The following is a 12,114-nucleotide window of genomic DNA, read 5'->3' as shown; positions in this document are numbered from 1 at the left end:
GTTGGGGTCACACCAGTCACACCGCAGGCCCCCTCGGCCCCCACCTGCCCGCCCGCTGATGGGTGAGGACAGCATGCCAAGGGAGGTCCCACCCTCCCTGCACCCCGTCGGCGGCCACGGCAGCCCCACTGCTCAAAGCCAGGGCTCCCCCATGTAAACGAGGGGCCCCCAGCCTCCAGGCTTGCCCGTGCGTGGTGCCCACTCATGCCGCCCCCCGGCCCGGGCGTCCACGTGGAGGGCCTTTGGTCACCACCCGCGCCCCACGCCGGCACCTCCGGCCCAGACTTTGCTCCGAGCCAACACCCTTGGGAGCAGCCTCTGTCCTGCTGGCTCAGACCCACCAGGAAGGAGCCCCTGGCCCAGCTTCCAGCACAAATCTCACTTAGTGTGTCCTGTGACAGAGTGAGTGGGCAGGTGAGGGAGGGAGGGGGCAATCTTGGAGAGGCACTGGCCCTTCTCCAGGCCTCCTTGCACGTGCATGCACACACACACACACACACACACACACACGAGTTCCCGCCCTCTCGGGTGCACAGAGACAGGCAGACCTGTGGCTGAGTCACCGCCGCGTGACCAGGGTGGGGACATGGCAGGTCAAGGTGCCACCAGGACCAGCACTTCTGGTGCCCGGAGCCCAGCACGGGCCAGATGACCTGCACCCCACCCGCACACCAGGGCTGGTTGCTCACCTTGGCTGCAGTCCTCCCCCTGGTAGCCGGCAGGACACTGCTTCCCACACTGGCCGCTGACGGGGTCACAGGCCACGCCCGGGGGGCAGGTGCACGCCTGCCAGCAGCCTGGCCCAAAGAAGCCCGGCTGGCACTCTGCAGGGGAAGAGGGAAGAGGGGTCTGCAGGTTTCCGCCGGCCCTGAGGCCCTCCCTCCGCAGCTCTGCACTCACCGTCCTGGCACCGCTCGCCCCCGAAGCCCGCCTTGCAGGCGCAGCTGCCGTCCCTCCTGTCACACGCGCGCGTGTTCCGCTGCTCACACTGGCACTCCTCCGAGCAGCCCGGCCCGAAGGCCCATGGAGGGCAGGCTGCACCCCAGAACCAACCGTGAGGGGCCTGCCCCCTGCGAGCACCCACCCTCCCCAGCCCAGGGTCTCCGGGACCCCACGCAGAGCCGCTGGTTTGTGTCCATTCCACAGATGAGAAACAGGGTCTCCGAGAGGCACTTCCCAGCCAGGAAACGCGCAGGTCCTCACTGCCTCCCTCATACAATCCTTCTACAAAGAGCTGCTAGGATGAAGTCTGCTTGCTTTTAGCCCGCATCCCACCGCCTCTCCCATCCCAGGTGTCTATGGACGCAGAGAGGGGTGACCCCACGGGGGGCTCAGGACTTGCTGCCAGGAATGTCCTGGAGCTTCCGAGGGAGGCCTGCCCCTGCCCACGCTCAGCCCACCCACCAGCCTGGCTGGGGCCGGCACCGCCCACCCGGACAGGCACCCTGGCGGCCAGTGCAGTCCAGAGGACGTGGCTTTGAGCCCACAGACCCCACACCCCAGCCGGGGCACTTGCTGAGCCCCCGCATCCTCATCTGTGAACAGTGACAGTCCAACACAAGCTGGACCACGGGCAGGAAGCACCCGGCCCGTGCTGTGGCCCCGCCCCCCGGCCACGGGCGGCCAGCGGGCAGTGGGACTCACCCAGGTGGCAGAAGCGGCCGTAGAGCCCCGGGTCACAGAGGCAGGCCCCGTAGAGGCGGTGGCAGCGGCCCCGGTTGGCACAGTGACACTTCTTAGCGCAGTGCTTGCCGTAGAAGCCTCTGGGGCAGCCTGGGGGAAGCGGAGCCTCTTGACTGCCCACCCGGACATGGCCCCGCCCGAGGAGATGCTCCAAGGGGCCCCAGGACCAGCACAGGAGTCAGGAGAGACCTGGGCCCCCAGCAGCCCGAGGACCCTGCACCCCAGACAGGGAGGGTCCCGGGGGCTGGCGAGGGCATCACGAGGGCAGGGCAGCCACGAAGTGCACCCCGTGGATGCGGCCATCTGCCCTGGCTGGCCCGTGCCCCTAGGGTCTGTGGCCTGGATGGCGGCCAGAGTGGGATGCCAAGCACGTCCCCAGCACACACATGGGAGACGCTCAAAGAAAGCCCACCCTCCTCGTCTGACCGGCACCTGCAGCGTCCTGACGTCTGTCCCTCGGTGGTCACCTAGCCTGAACCTCTGGGCCTCACAGAGGGAAGGACATGGGCCCAAGCTCAGGGGGCCCAGGACCAGGACAGGGCTCTGGCATTCCTTCCCAAAACGCTCCCCTCCAGCTCTGTCCTGCCCCCGTCTTGCCTACTGAAGGGCCTCAGGGAGCTGGATGGTGACCCCAAGGTACGTCCACATCCTACCCACCAGGATCACCAGGTGGGGCCATCCTGCACTGTCGGAGCAGGCCCAACCCAACAAGTGTCCTTAGAAGAGAAAGGAGAGGGAGGCCGGAGACGAGAAGAGGAGGCCAGAGGCACAGACTGGGGGGAAGCAGCCACGAGCCCGGGGCACCTGGAGTCTAGGAGACTAGTGCGGGGCCCGAGAATTGGGACGAACGTCCTCAAGCTCACCTGCACGGGCACACTTTACCCACAGGACCCCTACTGAGACCTGGTCTCCAGGAAGCCACACCACGTCATGAGCAGAAGCTCAGAAGCTCTAAAATGCAGACGCTTTATCTGCCGGCAGCCCCTTGGGTCCGTCAGGGCCCATCACGCATACAGCGCCCAACAGGCAGTGGGCTCTCAGCCTCGGCAGAAGAGGGATGGCAGATCGCAGGGGAAGATGGGCAGGGACGCTAACCAAGCCGAGAAGGTGACCAGAGGGAGGGGGTGGAAAGCCCTGCCTGGCCGCCCCGGGGCTTAGAAACCTGCCCCGCAGAGTTCCCACGGGCAGGGGACGGGTCCACCGATTGCTGCCATCCGCTGCTAAGGCAGGAAGTCCTTGATATGTTAGCGACATCCGCCAGCAAAAGAAGCAGAAACTTAAAGTTCTGAAGACTTTAAGATGAAGTTATCAAGCACCTGGGAAACTCATGTGGACTCTAGTTCCTCCAGAAATGTTGCAACTCCCAAGTTAAAAAGGATGGTAATGTCGTCCCGTGCAGCCGCAGCCCGGGCGTGCTCCCTTCTGCAAATCCCACCCAGCCATCATATAGCTCTCCTTGAATGCTTCCAGGAACAGGGAGCTCACTACCTCCCCGGGGACCCTGTTACAAGAGTGTTATTCTTCCAACAAGTCCTCACCACCTGCTATAGTCAGACCCCAGGAGAATCATCAGATGTAGAAAATTCAATGCCTCTTCCACTAAAGGGTCTCATCCTTCCCCCAGAAGAAAGGAGACTAGGAGCTGAGAGGTAGTGCCCACCCCTCCCCTCCACCCAGAGGACAACCCTGGAGGCACAGGAGGGGCCGCACCCACCGTCCTCACAGCGGGCTCCACTGACACCCGGAGGGCAGCGGCAGGCCCCCGTCACAGGGTCGCAGGTCCCGCCGTTCTGACAGCTGCAGGAGAAGCTGCAGTTCTTCCCGAAGGTGTCTGGGGGACAAGCTGCAGGGGACACAGAGAAGCACAAGGGTCACTGGCCCGCAGGAGGACTCGGGGCCCAGAAGCCCCTCCAGAGACACTGAGACACCCTCCTGGGGGTCGAGCCACCCAGTTCAAAAGCAACTTCCCAGAGTAGCACCCGATGGCACTCGTGCTCCCTGCTCCTGCCCACGGGCACGGCAGACATCTCTAATCAATCACCCCATCCTCTCCCTCTGAACTCCGACACGTCCACCTTCTCAACCAGCACTTTCAGAGTGGGTCACTGGCAGACCCTCAGAGACGGTCACTACGGCCCTTGAGACTACTGGGGTCGCTGGAAGGGCGTGGACAGGCTCTGGACAGAGCCTGCAAAAGCAGCTTTCAAATGTGCTTCAGCGACCAACGTGGTGCGTGGCCCGGGGAGGCGACCTCTCCCCTCTGGGACTCGGGCATGACTGGCCCACCCGCTCGCTGCTCTTTATGTCTTAGTTGTTGGCTTGTCGCCGGACCCCCGTCCACCGTGACATCTGTGAGGGGCAGACAGCAGGCCCTGCTAGCCCCTGGGGTCTCCCAGCGCCCAGAACAGGGCCTGGCAAGGAGCAGGAAGCCAAGAGACCCTGAATGAACGAGTGAACGAGTGAACGGATGGACCTGTGGAGCCCCTGCCCAGGGCCGGCAGGGAGGCGTAAACTGTGTGTGCTGCGCAGGTCCTGGGGCTCAGGGGCCCCGCCCACTCCCTGCCCTCACAGCAGCCTCACCTTCATTGCAGATAAGCCCGGCCCAGCCGTCGGGGCAGTCACAGCCACGCAGGCTGGGGAGGCAGGTCCCCCCGTTCCTGCAGTCAGCGCAGGTCAAGCTGCAATCTGGGCCAAAGGAATCATCCAGGCAGACTGGGGGACACAGCGGGAGAGGGGCCTCAGAGCCTGGCCCCTGGCGCTGGACCCCGCCCAGCACCAGGCCGGAGAAGGGGCACAAGGGACGTCCTCAGGCTGTGAAGGCCCCACGTGGGCGAGCGGAGACGTGGGACCCAGATGGGGGGCCGGGAAGGGCTCTAAGCAGAGAGCTAGTGGCCCCATCCCAGGCTCAGCCCCGGGCGCGCTGGGCAAACTGACCAAGCAGCTTGGCCTCTCTGCGCCTTGGTCCAACGAGGCCCTCACGGGAGCCCTTCCTCACACCCAAGACCGCAGGGTGGGCAGCAGCCGGGCGGAGGGGGCGCTGGTAGAGAAGCCCTGGGGACGGGCGACCTCTCACCAAACTTCTCTTGCAGTGTGTGTTCGCCCCGCGCCGCCTCCTTCTCGGCCCCGACGTGGTCATCTTGGAAGAGGTGGGGCAGCTCGTCCTGGAGCACCGCTATGTGCGGGAGGGGCTGCACCAGGGGCAGGTGGCCGTCCAGGCCCACCTCGGGCATCTCCAGGGCTGGGCGGAGCACAGAGGGCCCTGAGCCCCTGCCGCCCCCCCCGGCCTCCCCGGGCTTGGACTCCCTGCCCCTCAGTGCCTAGAGGCAGCTCCAGGCCTGAGCCCCACCCCAGGGCCCCTCCTCACCCCAGCCACTCCTGACCCTACTTCTCAGGACAGAGGAGGCTCCGGGCTCTGAGGCCCTGACCCATGCCACGTCTACCCCGGCTGTCCTGGCTCCCACGCTGGCCCTAGGGACCCTGAGCACGGAGCGGGTGTGGGGACAGGAGCAGCTCTCTGGCCCTCTGGACGCTGCCCTCGGTCCCAGGAACCGCGTCCGTCCTCTCACCTGGGCAGGGCAGGAGCCGACTCCAGGGCCCCTGAGTAACACCCTGCCTGGGGGCGCCTGTCTGTCCGGCCCCTCCCCCCAGCTCTGCTGCCCCCGGCCTGTCCCACGGCGAGAGGCAGGACAGAAGTGGGGTCCGTCCAGCCAGGAGGGTGGGGTCCCCATGGTGGCCAGCAGAGACTCACGGCTGCAGCCCCGGCGGTCCTCGCCCAGCAGGTAGCCATCCTCGCAGGAGCACTGAAAGGAGCCGGCCAGGTTCGTGCAGCGGTGCTCACAGCCGCCACGGCCGGAGGCGCACTCGTCCACGTCTGCGGGCACACCCAGGGCAGCTGGCACCTATCCTCCGGGGGTCGGGGTCTCGGGGGCCCCTCCTGCCCCAGCCCTGCCCGCTGCACAAGTGCCTGCTGGGTGATACCCAGGCCACAGCCATCCTCCTGTGCCCAGGGTCAGAGGGACAGGGTGCACTGCCTGAGGGAGGCCAGGCTGGGAGCAGCCAGGGGTGCAGGCCCAGCCCGAGAAAAAGACAGTGATCTCAGGCGGGGGACGGAGTGGGCAGGTCCCCAAAGCCCTGCCGATGGCAGGGGACCAACCAGCACCCACTCCCCAGCCAACACAGCTGCCTACCGCTCACCCTCACAGCCGCAGCCATCGGCGCCAAGCTGGTAGCCGGCATAGCAGCCGCACTCGTAGCCGCCAGGGCTATTGGTGCAAACCTGCTGGCAGCACGGGGAATCGGCACAGTCATCGACATCTGCAGGGCACACACCACAGCCCGGCTGGCACCCAGGTGCCCGCCCGCGTGTGCATCCTTCCACAGAACACCAGTGTGTGCATACCTGCACACAACCACACGCACACCTGCACACACCACACGCACACCTGCACACAACCACACGCACAGCTGCACACACCACACGCACAGCTGCACACAACCACACGCACAGCTGCACACACCACATGCACACCTGCACACAACCACATGCACACCTGCACACAACCACACGCACAGCTGCACACACCACATGCACAGCTGCACACAACCACATGCACAGCTGCACACAACCACACGCACAGCTGCACATACCACACGCACAGCTGCACACACCACATGCTCACCTGCACACAACCCATGCACACCTGCACACACCACACGCACACCTGCACACAACCACACGCACAGCTGCACACACCACACGCACACCTGCACACAACCACACGCACAGCTGCACACACCACACACACACCTGCACACAACCACAGGCACCTGCACACAACCACATGCACAGCTGCACACAACCACACGCACAGCTGCACATACCACACGCACAGCTGCACACACCACATGCTCCCCTGCACACAACCCATGCACACCTGCACACACCACACGCACACCTGCACACACCACACGCACAGCTGCACACACCACATGCTCACCTGCACACACCACACGCACAGCTGCACACGCACAGCTACACACAACCACACGCACACATGAACACACCACAGGCACACCTGCACACACCACACGCACACATGCACACAACCACATGCACACACCACACGCTCACCTGCACACAATCCATGCACACCTGCAGGCTCCCACACACACCTTCATGCAACCCCATGCACACAACCGCGCACACACCTACATGTGAGTTGCATGTACTCGCAATCACACATGCACACATGTCCTGGTCCTGCACACACAGACACACGCAAGACACAGGTCACGGCCCCAGGGCCGTCCCGCCTGCTGTGGGGGCAGACTGGGGGCTGGAGGGTAGTGGGGAGTCATCCCGGAAGCAGGGTCTCCCCGTGCAGAGGGCGTGCTCGCACACCACAGTGTTTCGGGTGCTACTCCCGGCACGTGGGCATTTGACCAGGTGGCTGAGCAGAGGTGGAGGTGTGGTGGGCGCTTGGCAGGGTGGGTCGCGATGCTGCCTCTCACTAGGCCCCCTCGTACTCCTCCCGCCTCCACCCGGGGCAGGACAGGGGGTGATGGGAGGGCACGTCCTCGTCATGGCATCAAGGCCAGGTGCAGACCCAGGGCAGCAGCAAGTCCCTGGCTTGGGGGTGGGGCGCCCGGGAGGGAGGCGGCGCGCACCAATGCACGTCCTCTGGTCCTCGTCCAGCTCGTAGCCGCGGGGGCAGGTGCACACGGGCCCTGTGCTGCTGTGGCTGCAGCTGTGGGAGCAGCCGCCGTTGTCCGCCTCGCAGCTGTTCACTATCTCCATCTCGATCCCTGCGGCGACACCCGCCACCAGGGACGTGGGACAGGGGCTGGGGTGACACCCCGAGCCGGCACGGCCCTCCCGGCCCCAGCCGCTGCCACCCTGCTGGGAAACAGGCAGCACAGAGCTCCTGGGCCAGGCGGGCTCTGGAACCCTCTGTCCTCCTGGGGTCTCCCGTCCTCCTCCCACCCTCCCGGGGCCCACACACAGCCCCCAAGCCCAGCACTGCCCTTGATTGACAAGGAATCTCTGCCCTTCGGCTAAAGCGAGCTGGCAGCCGTGGTGGGCTGGGACTGGGGAGCTGTGTTGCCCCGCAGGCCCCTCCACGCCCCATGGTGTTCTTGCCCACTGCCCACTCACGGTAGCACTGCCGGCCATCAGCTCCCAGCTCGTAGCCTGCGTTGCATACACACTTAAAGGACCCATGAGTGTTGAGGCAGCCGTGGGCACACTGGGCCAGGCCTGTGGCACATTCATCCACATCTGGGTGGGAGACATGGGCGGGGTGGGGGGCTCTGGGCCACTGGCCTGAGAGACTCGGCCCCCAGGGGTGGTCTCCGCAGAGGGGTCAGGGCCCAGGGCCCCAGGGCCCTCTCCCGCCTTCCCTCTGAGCACCTGTGTTTTCGCCATCACACTCCAGGTGTGGAGCCGAGCTCCCTCCCAGGGCGAGGAAGGCGTGGCTGGAAGTCTGGGCTCAGGCCCCACCAGCAGCATCAGGTGAGGGGCTCTACCTCTCTGAGCCCGCGGTCTCTGAGGTGTGCATGTCCCGCCCTCGCCAAGCCTCCCCCCATCCAGGGCCGGGCACAGGAGGAGCCTTTTACCACCAGCCTCTGGGGGGCCATCCGGAGAAAGCGCACGCTGACATCGAGGGAGAGGCTACCAGCTTCTTCCCCGCAGCCACGTGGCACTGGCCTCAGGACACAAATCCCAGTGTCCCCGACAACTTCTTTGGTCCCACCCCTAAGAGTCCATGGGACGAAGCTGACCCTCAGGCCCGGCTCCCACTGCACCCTCTGAAGCCACCTCCACACCTCCAGAGTGCCAGGACGTGCCCGTCACATCGGCAACGATGCCTAAAACGCTTTCCTCGTGGTGACACGGAACCACAAGCTTCCACACCTGCGGGCCCCGTCTCTCTGATGGCCATCCGGCAGGATGCCTGGGAAAATGACTGCTGCCTGCCCTGGACACACCGTATCGCTTCAGAGTTACGGGGGATGCGCACAGACCCCTCCCCAAGGCTGCTCGTCCAGAGCCGCCTGCAAAGGGAGGAGCAGGGACACCTGAGTCCCATGACTGGGAAACTAACAAACACCGCATAGCGGACACCCATGCAGCCAGGAGGTCGGAGCGCGTTCTAGAGAGCTGCGTCCGACCGGGCTCCGGGGTGACGCTAAACGTGCCCACTAACAACAAGCCGTAGAGACACCTGGACGCCGACACGGGGCCGCCACCCGGGTCACGGTGACGCTTCCTCCTCTCTCCTCCCTCACCCTTTCCTGTCTCCCTAACAAGCAGGTCCTACTTAGGTAACACGAGAAACATATAAAAATAACAAGGCAACCTGAGATCTGCCTTCCTGCCGACATGAGACTCTCGCTGGGAGCAGCTCCTTGGGTTCCTGCCCCTGCTCTCTACCCTCCACCCCCACCCTGCCCCCCAGCCCCGGAGATAAACCTGCGTCATTCCAGGTCAGCCAAGGGTGACAACAGGGGCCACCCCACACCCACAGGCCGGTGCAGGGGATGCAAGGAGGCGAGCCCCGCACAGCTGACTTGGACCAGCCCGAGGGCAGGGAGGGCGTCTTACCTTCGCAGGCCTTGCGGTCCGCCGCCAGCCGGTATCCGGCGTGGCACTCGCAGCGGGCAAGGCCCCGGAGCGCCCGGCACGTGTGCATGCAGCCGCCGTTCTGATCCGTACACGGGTTCCTCCCTACGGTCGCCGCCAGGAGGCATGGAGGCAAAGGCAAGAGATGGGGGCTCTGGCAGTTCGGGGTACCTTCTCCGGGGCCTCTCGTGAGGCCCCCACCTGGAGCTCTCACCCCTCCTGCTCTGGCCTGACGGGCTGGGCAGTGGACTCGGGGTAAGATTAGCCCCAGGCATCCCCAAACAACTGCAGAGAAGACAGCAGGGCAGCGGCCAGGCCAGCGCTGGTCAGGCCGCGGGCTCACGGCCAGCTCCCCCAGTGCCTCCTCTCCTGTCGGAACCCCCAGCCCCGGGCCCTGTGCCGCTCTGCCGTCACTGCCGGCTTCGGCCCCTCAGACCCACACTCCTGACCCAGGAGCCAAGAGGCCGGGCAGGGTCAGAGCTACTCCCTCAGCACCTGCCCTGCCCCAGTCCCCATTTCCACTTCCCAGACCTGCTCCACCTTTTCCATCAGAAGAGCACCCCCTTCCATGACAGGTAGTCCTGCGACCCCAGGGCAAGGTGTCAGACGGGGCCTGGGCAGCCCCCTCCGCCCAAGGGCCAGGGCTGGGGTCCCACGTGCCCATGCCAAGCCCAAGGTGGGCCTCAGAACCGGGGGACATGCAGGATGCCCTTCCTTTTCACCCCCGTATCCCCGTCCTGAGCTTCCTGCCCCCCGAAGATGTGTGGCCCCAGAGCCAGCCTGACAGGCTTCCTCCCTGGTGCCCGCAGGGGCTGGACGATGCCTCACAGCCTCTCGGCAGCCGAGGGGGCCCCTGCTGTCCCTGAGGCCCCCCTCCAGCAGCAGCAGCAAGGCAGGGAGGGGCTCAGGCTGTGGGGTTCCCGGGCAGGTCTGTGGGTGCGTGCAGAACGGGGGTCCCAGTGGGAGTCCCAGCCCTGGCCCTCCCCTTCCCGCCGCCGGTGGCACTCACGGATGCAGCGCTTGCCATCCTCCTGGAGCTGGAACTCGGGCCGGCACTGGCAGCGGTGCTGGGTCACCGTGAGCTGAACACAGTTGTGTTGGCAGCCGCCATTGCCCACGGCGCAGGAGTTGATGGCTGGGGACCCGAGAGGAGCCAGGTCAGCCCAGGACGACGGCCTGGCCCCGGGCAGCCACAGAGCACCTCCTGCAGGAAGACTCCGGGCCCTTCCAAGCCCCTCCTCCTTTCTGTCCACATCCCAGAAGCAGGGGCTTTGAGAGGGCGACACTGTTCCTGTCCAGTTCGTGGGCCTGGCTTTGCTTCTCGGCCCACACACAGGATACGCAGGGCCGTGGTCCGAATCTGGACCCGCTGGCCCAGCCTGCCCCAGGACTGGGTGTAGGGAGGCATCACAGAGCAGGCCGCCCACCCCGATGGAAGCCCAGCCCCACCCAGCACAGAATGCAAAACACCGGGGTCCCCTAAGAGCCAAGGCGTCCAGGGCTCAGAGTCCGAGCAGGCTGGGAGGCTCCCTGGAGGAGGTGGCAGGCCAGCAAGGGCTGGCGAAGACCCCGACATTCCACTATCTAGGTTATCAGGCCAGGCCAGAGGGGCAGGCGTGGGCCTCCGTGGATGGCCACCATGACCTGCGGGCCTGGCCCCCAGCTCCTAACGGACCAGTGCAGCTCCTGCCCACCCCAGGCCAGGCCTCACCCCCACCTGACCTCACACAGTCCCCGCTCCTCCCAGCAGCTGTGGGGACAGCACTTGGTAAGGCCACAGAGCCAGGGACCTGCATCCCGCTCCCAGGATGCCAGGGGTCCAGGTGTTCATGCTCAGGCCCACACAGGGCAAGGCTCTTGCAGGTCAGGCTGGCCGAGTGGGTGCCCAGGTACTGAGTGGATGAGCTGGGGCTGTGCCTGGCAGGGGGTGGGGCCCACTCAGAGAGGCTGGGCACCCAGAGAGGGCACCTGGACTCTCGTGCCTCCTTCAAGTCACTGGTAGTGACCTCGTGGTCAGGGAGAGACAGGCCCCGTGCTCTGCAGCAAAGCTTTGAGAATGTGTTACTATCTGTGCCCTGGGGAGGCGCAGGCCACTGCCCAGCGGGCCTGGACCAGAGCAAACCTGAGGCCTGGTACTAAAACACTGCGACCGCCAGGGGGCAGGGCTTCACCCCCAGATGCCACCTGTGCTGTCATCACAGACTGCAGGGCGCCACTGGCCTCAGGGCCCGAGTTTGGAGAGACCATTTATTGTCATGGGTTTTGGGGGCCAGGAGTGGCACGCCCCGCACCACCGACGCCAGTGGGTCCGGGAGCAGCCAGACGATACGCGGAGCACGTGAGCGGCCTCAGGGCTCGGAGCAGCCCAGGCCCACGCTGTCCGCCAAAAGCAGAGCTTCCTTCAAAGCAAGTATGTTCCCCCAAAGTCAAGACACAGCACTCACAATCCTGCCGGTTCCCACATGGGGCGAGTGTGTGAGGAGCCCGTGCCCGGGTCCCCTTCCGGGGCCGAGCCAGCCCTGCTGGGGTGCGGAGGATAGCCAGGGTGGCAGTGTCGTGTGGCTGCCGCGTGTCGGGGAGGCGCAGCAGAGACACGAGTCCCAGGTGGAACGGAGGCAAACAGGGCGGCCACGTCTAACATCCCGCTCAGCCTCTGGGCCCCCTGTCCAGCCACCCACCCCCGACTCTGCTGACCCTCGAGGCCCCGCCTGCCTCTCCTGAGACAGCTCTGCTTAAGGCACCGCCATCAACTCCGGAGAGAGGCTTCCGAGCGTGGCCTGAGCCGGCCCATTCCCGGGGCCCCTTTCGTG

General features: G+C 65.6%; 1 protein-coding gene across 1 annotated transcript in view; it reads right to left on the bottom strand.

Moving 5' to 3' along the window:
• MEGF6 (multiple EGF like domains 6) overlaps positions 1 to 12,114 on the bottom strand; it is a gene marked incomplete at both ends in the record, with an annotated part of 100,731 nt that overhangs the window by 12,356 nt on the left and 76,261 nt on the right. The window contains 12 exons of the mRNA XM_082677445.1: positions 690 to 824; positions 901 to 1,035; positions 1,645 to 1,773; positions 3,398 to 3,526; positions 4,264 to 4,395; positions 4,757 to 4,921; positions 5,432 to 5,554; positions 5,878 to 5,997; positions 7,351 to 7,488; positions 7,838 to 7,960; positions 9,287 to 9,409; positions 10,314 to 10,439. Coding sequence (XP_082533571.1) covers positions 690 to 824; positions 901 to 1,035; positions 1,645 to 1,773; positions 3,398 to 3,526; positions 4,264 to 4,395; positions 4,757 to 4,921; positions 5,432 to 5,554; positions 5,878 to 5,997; positions 7,351 to 7,488; positions 7,838 to 7,960; positions 9,287 to 9,409; positions 10,314 to 10,439 — 1,578 coding nt within the window. The remainder of the gene's footprint in view (positions 1 to 689; positions 825 to 900; positions 1,036 to 1,644; positions 1,774 to 3,397; positions 3,527 to 4,263; positions 4,396 to 4,756; positions 4,922 to 5,431; positions 5,555 to 5,877; positions 5,998 to 7,350; positions 7,489 to 7,837; positions 7,961 to 9,286; positions 9,410 to 10,313; positions 10,440 to 12,114) is intronic.

The sequence above is a fragment of the Grampus griseus genome (assembly GCF_964374135.1).
Source record: "Grampus griseus genome assembly, chromosome: 1".
Classification (NCBI taxonomy): domain Eukaryota; kingdom Metazoa; phylum Chordata; class Mammalia; order Artiodactyla; family Delphinidae; genus Grampus; species Grampus griseus.
Note: the sequence above shows the minus strand (reverse complement) of the source record. Positions and strands in the feature narration are given on the sequence as shown.